General features: G+C 38.9%; 1 protein-coding gene across 1 annotated transcript; it reads left to right on the plus strand.

Moving 5' to 3' along the window:
• Window positions 1–4,029: 4,029 nt before the first annotated feature.
• On the plus strand, window positions 4,030–7,323 carry mnx1 (motor neuron and pancreas homeobox 1). Its single transcript, XM_034201225.1, has 3 exons — window positions 4,030–4,592; window positions 6,211–6,371; window positions 7,022–7,323. The coding sequence occupies exons 1-3, from the start codon at window positions 4,097–4,099 to the stop codon at window positions 7,307–7,309; spliced, it is 945 nt and encodes a 314-aa protein (XP_034057116.1). The 5' UTR covers window positions 4,030–4,096; the 3' UTR covers window positions 7,310–7,323.
• Window positions 7,324–10,063: the final 2,740 nt, after the last annotated feature.

Below are 10,063 nucleotides of genomic sequence, written 5' to 3' on the forward strand. Positions count from 1 at the left end.
TGAAATATTTGAATTACACTGTATGTAAATGTCTAAAATTAAACAAATTAAATTGAGTAAAATAGGTGTTTATCACTCTACTTTCACCAGGGACTGAGATCAGGACTGAATAATGACTTCATATGACACCAAGGTTCATGTGATGAGTACAAATACAAATTCAGCATTCAAATACAAATTAAATCCCCCAAAATAAACGTATTTTTTTAGCCAAAATGCACCAAACCTCTGCGTCATCATTCCTCCAATCATAAGAGGTTTTCTCAGCTGCTATGCATTTCACAAAGAGACTGATATATATATATATATATGTATATATATATATATATATATATATATATATATATATATATATATATATATATATATATATGTCTTCCTAATGATCTCACATTGACTCTGATATTAAGACAGATAAATGATTATGATCCACAAATGTTTTTAAAAGCAGTTTCCTGAAGAAGCCATCAGGTATTTATGATATTAGAAGGGGTCCCTTTAAATTGCCTTTTCATAATGAACACATTTACCCAGGGTAATTAATATATAAACCCTCCCGATTTGTCACTTTGATTTGTATTTTAGTTAATTGTGAAAGTAATTACAGAGTCTTCCGTTTCCATCCGGTTCCTTATTAATTCCCTCTCCCCTGGATGTGATGAAAAGGAACCATAAATCCTGCTGATCGGTGAAGGCCAATACTAAATGGCTCCATATTTCACTTCTGCTTTAATAGAAATATTCATGCGGGGCCCTTAATGAAATTAAACCCACGGGACAAGAGGCTGTTACAATAATCACAGCAGCTGAGAAAACCTCTAAATGATTGGAGGAATGCGTAATAACGCCGAGGTTTGGCGCATTTTGGCAACACAAAAATACGTTTATTTAGGAGCTGTTTTTTTTGTTTTCTGCCATATTTGCTCCAGCTTTCACATTAAAAAAAATCATTATAAATAAATAAAGATGGACTGATATAAATATGTGTTGAAATGCAAGAAATTGAGCCTTTTTCATTTAGTAGTGAAGTACATTTACTTAAGTAGGATTTGGGGGTACTTGTACTTTAATAATAAGCTATAATTATAGGTGAAAAATACCCAGCAGAAGTATACAAAGCAATTCAATTAGATCCACTTTTAGTCATAATCCGGATATGCAGACAGTTCCTTTTTTTGGTACTAGTATATTTTTATATATACAATTCTTACCTTACATTTTACACTGCATTTCTACTCTTCAGACTTCCTTACAGAGCCCCTCGTCTAACACACACGAACGCGCACATGACCAATGAGGGCACAGATGGAAGGCTGACAGGCAGGTAGGCCATCCAGTTACTTAGCCGGGCCGGCTCAGATGATTGGTCGTGCTTTTTACAGCGCCACGGCTTCCACAGATGAAATATTTGTATGTATTTATTGTCAAAAAGCATTTAATATATTCATTGCTATCGGGATGTTAAGAGCATTCCATAATATAACAAAAAGTGTTTCTGAAGTGAATTACCTACCCCACCTTTAAGCAGGATGTGGGGGTAGGCACTTGTACTTTAATAAATAAGCTAATAGGTGAAAATACCCAGAAGTACAAAGCAATTCAATTAGATCCACTTTTAGTCATAATCCGGATATTGGGCTTTATGCACAAACAGTACGTTTAGGTGCTTTTTTTTGGTACTAAGTATATTTTGATGCAAATTCTTACTTTGACTTACATTTTACACTGTATTTCTACTCTTACTTAAGTAAAATAGCTGAGTACTTCTTCCAAAACTGTCTAAATGATTGGAGAAATGCGTGAAACACTTCGGTTTGGGATGTTTATTTAACCTTTACAAAATCATGTTAATATTCTGCCATATGTGCATACTGTTCTGAAAGGGCTTTTAAGCACAACATGTTATTTTTGTACTTTGAGTATATTTTGATACTTAAATAAGTGAATGTAAAGGTCATTTTACACTGTATTTCTAAGTCAAATATCTGAGTACTTCTTCCAAAACTGTCATGATTGGAGAAATGCGTAATAACACTCTAATTTGGGCATTTCGTATTTAGCCTTCCACGTCATCAAAATATTTTGTAATGCCATATTTGCTCTCCCATGATCCCTCGCAGGTCTACACTGCCTAAATGATTGGAGAAATGCGTAATAACACTCCAAAAAATATGTATATTAGCCATCCACGTCATCAAAAATGTTTGTTAATGCCATCTGCTCTTCCATGCATACAAATGGAGGATTTTGGGAGTGTTACAAAATGGACGATGTCATATTTGCACCGTTTCTCCATAAATTAGTGCCCAGAAAACACATATTAGTGAATGAACTCTCTGTGTCTCTTCCTCTCTTCTTTTTAGTTTTTATCCCCCACTATCCCTCGCAGCAGGCTCACATCAATCTCTCCGTTATCATTCTGTAATTGGTCATGATCATCAAGGTCCACAATTAAATGACGATCCGTTACTCTGAATCCACCCGGTGACTTGTTGATTTCCCCCGAGCAAATAAACGTCCTGCTTCTCTGATGAATTGACAAAAACTAATCAGCTTTATTGGTAGACAGGTTAAGGGCAAACGGGTGTCAATAATTCTCATTTTGACCTCCTCTATCCATTAACTTTAAGTGGCTTATTAGACCCGGAGCGCACAGGCCTATTATCTTCATCTCCTCATCACACTTTCAATTACTACCTTTTTCTGCTGCTCGTTGGCTCAATCCGCGAGGATTTGACTTATTTTGACAGCCAAGCTTTTCCAAGGAAGAAAATCAAGTATGCTTTAAGAGGTTGATTTAAAACAATGTTACCTGTTTTACATTTGATTTTTTTTTGTTGCGTTTAAATCTATTCAATTACTACTTTTTGCTGCAGCTATCTGGCTCGATCCGCGAGACTTATTTTGACTGCAATGCTTTTCAGGGAGGAGGAACATCCAGTTGCAAGCGTTTAGGGGGTGGATTATGTTAAGAAAAAAATTCTCCGTTTTTTTATTTAATGTTTCTTAGCGATAACAAGTTGTTTCCATGCATCTGCAAACAAAACCTGTAACGCTGCTGATGCATGCTGTTGGAGACAGGGGTTAATCAATTCTGTTGTGGCTCCACCATAAGAGGCCAGTCTGTCACCTTGAGCTGCAGCGACAGAAGGAGCTTTCACTTCAATTTCCCTGTTGGCCTCTCCGGCTCAAGATGGTCCTTTTACGCACAAACCAAAGGCTCTTTATCTTCTGTGTCATCTAAATTCAAAAAGGGGAAACGAGCCTGAGAGCTTTACGCTTTTATTGTGGTGTAAACATTCATGTGGTAAGGGTTAGCTTATTTAATATTCCCTATTTGTTAATAACAAGTCATTTATTATTCGTTTTTCAGGTTTAAAACATTTCTCTTTGAGCTCCAAGATGTGGTTTAAATTCAAGGAAATTCCGGGTTTAGATAATAAGCCATACGAGGAAATCCTCTGCACCTATAATGCATATTTTTATATCAACAAAATACACATGTGTTCTCTTTTATAAGCCTGTATGGAGTGTGCTGTCGATGCTAAATCAAGTGTTACTTATTCTCTTGCTAAATAAGTCATGAACATTAAAGCAATCTCCACAAATGTGTTGCAAGTCAATGCAATATATGAAAATACTGCACTACCCGTATCAACAATGTAATATAACACTGTCACCGTCTTCCTGCAGCTTTTCACTACTTTACTGGTTTCGATTCATTTTTTATAACGTTTTTTATACTTGGATTGAGACATTATTATTAGATTTTAATTCTTGATGAATGTGTGCTTGCTACTTTGCTAAATATTGTTTGTATTCTGTCTGTATGCATGGTCTCCGATCTGATTCTTCTACTCCATAAGTCCCGTGATAATGAATTCATTTTCCTGTAATAATAGCGATATTATTTCCGGCGCGGTGGCTGATGGGACATCCCACTGCAGACGGCTGCACCAATCACCTCCCTCCTGCAGGCACTAAGTGTCACGTGGAGCTGCTCTCTCACACTCCGGACCACATCATAACTTTGGAGAGGTGGGAAAACACCAGTCTTCTTCTTCTCCTCCTCCTCAGTTTCCAGCAGGACGCACAGATGGAGAAATCTAAAAATTTCCGCATCGACGCGCTTTTGGCAGTCGATTCTCCCAAAGTGCAGACTTCTCCTCTGGCTCTGGTAACTTCCCTGTCTTCCTCTTCCTCCCTCTCCATCCCCACGTCTGGTTCCATGGACTCTTTACGCGCAGACTCTTTACGCGCAGACTCTTTACGCACAGAAACGCCGTCTCCACCGAGGATTTCAAGCTGCGGATTGATCCCCAAACCTGGTTTCCTGAACAGTCCGCACAGTATGCTCGGATTACACCATCAAAGCACCGGAGGAATCCCCACCCAGGCTCTGTACGGACACCCCATGTACAGCTACTCTGCTGCGGCTCTAGCAGGCCAACACCCCGCCCTGTCCTACTCTTATCCATCCCATCATCACCACAGCGACCCCATCAAACTGACCGCGAGCACCTTCCAGCTGGACCACTGGCTGCGCGTGTCCACGGCCGGGATGATGCTGCCCAAAATGTCCGACTTTAACTGTGAGTATGAGTACAGGCCTTTTTTTAGACTCTTAAACGGTGTGATTGCACCCCAAAAAGTCAGATTTATGTGCCATCATTTAGCGAATATAGTAGATATTAACACAGCTTCTGTTCTGGTGTTTTTTCACCACCACTAAATCAAGTACATCTTTGGTTATGTATGACGACCCACAAATAGGTAATGGTCTATGTGTAAAAAACGGTGTGAATGCATCCAAGAAGTCTGATTTATGTGTCACAATTTAGCCCGAAAGATAATGAGATATTAAGACTTTTTTCACCCCTACTAAATCAAATAGTAACATAAATACATCTGGTTATGTTTGGGCGACCCAGGCTGATCCAAACATAGGTATTAGTCTGCTCTATGAGTCACAATGTTGTAGCTCTAAAAATAATGAGGTATTAAGAAAGCTGAAGTTATCGTTTAGGAAAAGGCAAATATTTCTTCTGCACAAAATGTCCAGCTGGCCTTATTTTTAGCCCCTAAAACGATGTGATTGCACCAAAAGACTGATTTAAGTGTCATCATTTTTGCTAATAGCTCTAGATACTAAGACAGCTGTTATCGTTTTTATTTAAAAGGCAGATATTTCTGTTGTTGCTTTAAAAATACGATTTTCTTTATTTATGGTGCATTACTTCCCTCACATAAATGATGGTCATGGAGGAACTCAAATGGATAGATGGATTGTTTTATTAGAGGATGCTCTGGCTCTTTTTTTTACCCTCAACTAAATCAAATAATAATATAAATACATCTTTCGTTAATTTAGGCAACCAAAGCTGATCTAAAAATATCTGATAACACCCCAAAAATGTGCCATACCCTCCTAATAAATACCTCTAAGGAATAACTAAATGAAGACCTCTTCTGTTACCTGCTATCTGTTATTTAGCTTCAAATTAGAGTGATTTGGTGATTATTTCCCACACACAAATGATGCTGTTCTGAATGCAGAGGCTGTCAGAGTGATGGTTTTTCAGAGGAACTAAAATGGACAGATAATGGACAGTGGGAAAGTGTCATCAGAGTGTGAAACCCACAGCGACCTGCGATCCCTCTCAGAGACTGCCTGCTTGTTTCTGCTCCTTCTAACAGATTTGTTCCAAATAGAGAAGCAAATAGCTCCGAGATTCAGAAGAGGACCTTGTTGCTTTAGCTGGGAACACAGAGGATCAGATTATCACACAAAACAACAGAGAGGTGTCCATGTATCCCCCTGCAAAACGTGTTCGTTTTCAGTCATTCGTTTTGCACATAAATCTCCTTTTTTTTAATGCAGGAATGCAAAATAAAGGTTATATTAATGTTATTCTGTCTTTCTTGCAACAGGCGCAACAGCAGGATATTCGTTTTGCACATACATCTCCTCATTTAGATGCATTTTACGGCACTCATGCATGAACAAAGTATTTTTTAGGCGTGTTATTGATGCTTTTCTGTCTTTCTTGCAGCTCAGGCGCAGCTCAAAACATCTGTGATTATTTCTGTTATCCATCATTAGCAGGCTTTTCGTTTTGCACATCTCCTTCCTTAGATGCATTTACGGCACACATGAACAAACAAGTACTTTTAAGGTATTATATTGATGTCTTTCTTTCCTTCTTGCAGCCCAGGCGCAGAATAACTTGCTTGGTAAGTGCAGAAGACCCAGAACTGCTTTCACCAGTCAGCAGCTGCTGGAGCTGGAGCATCAATTCAAGCTGAATAAGTACCTGTCACGACCGAAGCGCTTTGAAGTGGCGACCTCCCTCATGCTGACAGAAACTCAGGTAATTTACTGCAACTCTGACTCATTTTAAAACATCTCACCTGACCGCCTTCCCTTTAAAAAAAAAAATGCACTTCAGTTCAATTTTCTGGAAGTAATTTAGAAGCTATAATTATGTTTCTTTGTCTTGATGGAAATACAGACTTCCTGGTTCTGAACAAATAAATGTTCCGTAACATTTAAGAATACTTTGGAACATGGCCCTTTACGTCTTTCTATTGCAGCCTATTTTCTTTTGATTTCATGTATTTTTAAATTACATATTAACATATTACATACCTTTGTAAATAAATGTTTTCAGTGTAGGATTCTTTTAACACCGCGGAGGTTAATGTCAGCTGGACTGTCGACCTTTACGCAATCTTTACGCACAGGTGCTTCCTTCTACAAACCACAAAACAAAACAAAAGGGTTTCAATATTTCCTGCTGTGATTTTATCAGCAATAACACCTTACAGCTCTACCTCTACATTATGTTGCTGCTAACACGGGGATCAGTAAAGGTCCATCTCCTCTTATCCATCTTATAAAACTAATGTGTCTTATTTGGTTCTTTGCGGGAAACTCTCATGTTGACATTTACGCGTATTTACGCACAGGTAGCCTCGTTTGTTTAAACGACTGAAACTAAATAATATTTATTTTCCTCAGGTTAAAATCTGGTTCCAGAACAGACGTATGAAGTGGAAGCGGAGCAAGAAGGCCAAGGAACAGGCGGCTCAGGAGGCCGAGAAGCAGAAAGGAGGAAAAGGAGGCCAGGACAAATCTGAGGGAACGGATAAGTCGGACTATAAGAGCAAGACGGACTCAAAAAACGGAAGAATCAGAGACTTTAGAGACAGTGACGACGACGAGGGGGACACCTTCCTGTACAACTCGTCAGACTGCTCCTCAGAGGACGAGGCGAATCACACCAGTGATATCAGTCCGCAGCCTTGAAGCTTGGGGAAAACGTGGAGATTTGTAATGACTGTGGGGGGGGGGGGGGGGGGGGGGGGGTTTCGCTATAAAAAAAATGCATGCAATCCAACCTCTGATCACTTCCTTGGAGCATTTGTTTGTCATGAAAAACATAGGTCAAGAATATAAGATCATTGTGTCATAAAGCAGCAGATTTAGGGTTTATTTCAGGAGCATCTCCACTGAAACTGTTGCATGGCTTCAATGCAAACTGCTGTGGTTCAGTAACACCTCACAGCTCATACAGTAAAAAGTCATTTGTCTTTATTTGTTCCTTGTGGTGTTCCGTAGCTGAAAAACAATGTTATGTTTATTTTTCTACACTGTATTTATAAATCCCAGTGCATGCTAAATTATTGTTTAGCGTCTCTCATTGTGCAGAAACAATGTGAAATAAAATGTTTTTATATAAAAACTCATGCAATTTCAGCGCAAGATTTTTTAAGAGAAAGTAGTCCCTTTGATTTACGGTGTGCTGCAGCGCGGAGGCACACAGAGGCTCGTGTTTTCCGCCTCGCTCTGACAGGTCGGGTCATGGGAATCTCATTTAATAGGCTGTCGGATCTGTGCAAACGGTCAGAGAGAGCAAACAGCGGACTGAGGGGAAACATTTCACACCACTATAGCAATGGCTGCTGGCGTTAATAAAGCTGTGAGTCGGCCAGGGGGAAACTGGCCTGCGGCACAGGAACCACTCTAAAACTTAATTTAGAATATAATCCTTTATTGTCATTATACAGGTAGAATGAGATGAGTGGAGCTACTCCTTTGTTTTAAGGTGCCATCAACAATACAAAAAAACAAACAAGAGACGTACAACATTCAGGAGAAGACAACAAGCATTCATACTTCAATATGCAGATCAAGTTAAAGTGCAGGGATATATCGGTTTAAGTACAAATAAATATGTTTGTATATATATTGTGTTAAGCCTGGATACAAACACATTTACGTTGTTTTACTTTTTATTTATACGAGCAGATTTAGATAATATTCTATATGTGTTGTAGTTGAGACCAGTCTTCGGTCTTGAGACCACTTTTTAAGGGCCTTGGTCTTGACTACAACACTATCTTCTAACCCAAAAGCCTAAAGGTTTTGTATCCAGTGGAGGAAGAAGTACTCAGATCTTATACGTACGGTGGCCTACAGGTGCAAACGCATTATAACACACTTCCATCAGAAGAAACTACAGTGCAGCTTCAGAAACGATGCAAATATAAAAACACAAATGTGCCAAAACATCTTCACCAACTTCAGGAAAAGTGCCCAGCTTTTAGAAGACATTCACAAACTAGGTCACTTTTGAATGTCCCCTGGTTTTAAGCTCTATATTTTCACTATTTCATTTTTGCAGTGCTTTTTAGTAAACACTGTTTCAAGCTACAAGCTTCACCACCGTATATCATTCAGTAAAAGTAGTTTTAGCAGCCAAATATATTTTAATTCTGAAAGTACTGAATATCCAATATGTTACATCACTTGGTTTGAAATCAGTGATGCATTCAGGTGACTATCCTTTTTATTCTGCAGCCTGTAAAGGTCAGGTATTTCCATCCAGTACATTATATGTATTAGTTGATTTAACTTGATCAACAAAAACCTGTAACTCATGTTGTGGAGTAAAAGTATAAAGTGGCATAACATGGAATTACTTAAGTACGTATATCTCTAAATTGTACTTAACTACATCATGCACCACTGATTATCCAAATACACCTTAATGTGGACTTTTGACTTACATTTTGTTTTTAAATATCAAAAAGGCATTTATTTAAAAAAAAAATGCATCAAAAAAAGGAACTGTAGGTGAATTGAGTTGATTCACTTCCTCAAAAGCGAACAAAACACCAGCCTCATTTTCCTACCTACACACAGCGTTATTTATTCAGTGCTATCTAATGACCTTTCACTATTTTTAGGCACTGTCTGACAATGTGACTGAGCTTTTAAGGCCAAAAACAGGTTAGTGCAGAAAGCAGTCTGTATTACGTTCCTCTGTTCTTCCCGCCGTCATTAGTGTTGAACTGTAGCCGGGGGGGCTGAGCGATTATGAGCCGTTTGTAACAGGATTACTGAGCAATCTGTCGGTTATCTTCAGATGTTTGCTTTAGCAGAGTTCAGCTGAGGGTCAACCACAAACAGAGCTGCAGGTAAAACAATGACACAGTGAGACCATTGATCCCAGAATCTCCACCTTTTAACCGACTTATTCTCCTGTTTTCAGCTCAATGGTCTCCGTCATCTCTTAATAAAACACTAGGAGGAAAAGTAGACAAATCCTCCAGCTTTTAACCGACTCATTCTCAAGTCTTAATTTCTCACTAAAACACCAGGCAAAAAGTCTCATTCACCTTCAACAGGTTGGTGCTTTGGGGACATCTCCTCAGGTTGACCTTGGTGTCCCATGTCTGACCCCAGGTGGAAAAGCTGAGGCCTTATCCACCTTTTAACACTCATTCTCTGATGTTCACCTAGCAGTCTCCAGCATTTCTCAATAAAACCCTAGGAGAGAAAGTAGACGAATCCTCCACCTTTAAACCGACTTATTAAGTTTTCACAGAATATTCTCCTTAATTTCTCAATAAAACACCAAGCGATATTCTTTACAAAAACCTTGTGCTGCATGTGGCAACATGTTGGTGCTTTGGGGACATCTCCTCAGGTTGACCTTGGTGTCCCACGTCTGACCTCAGGTGGAAAAGCTGAGGCCTTATCCACCTTTTAACAGAC

Source organism: Gymnodraco acuticeps, unplaced genomic scaffold (genome assembly GCF_902827175.1).
Source record: "Gymnodraco acuticeps unplaced genomic scaffold, fGymAcu1.1, whole genome shotgun sequence".
Classification (NCBI taxonomy): Eukaryota; Metazoa; Chordata; class Actinopteri; order Perciformes; family Bathydraconidae; genus Gymnodraco; species Gymnodraco acuticeps.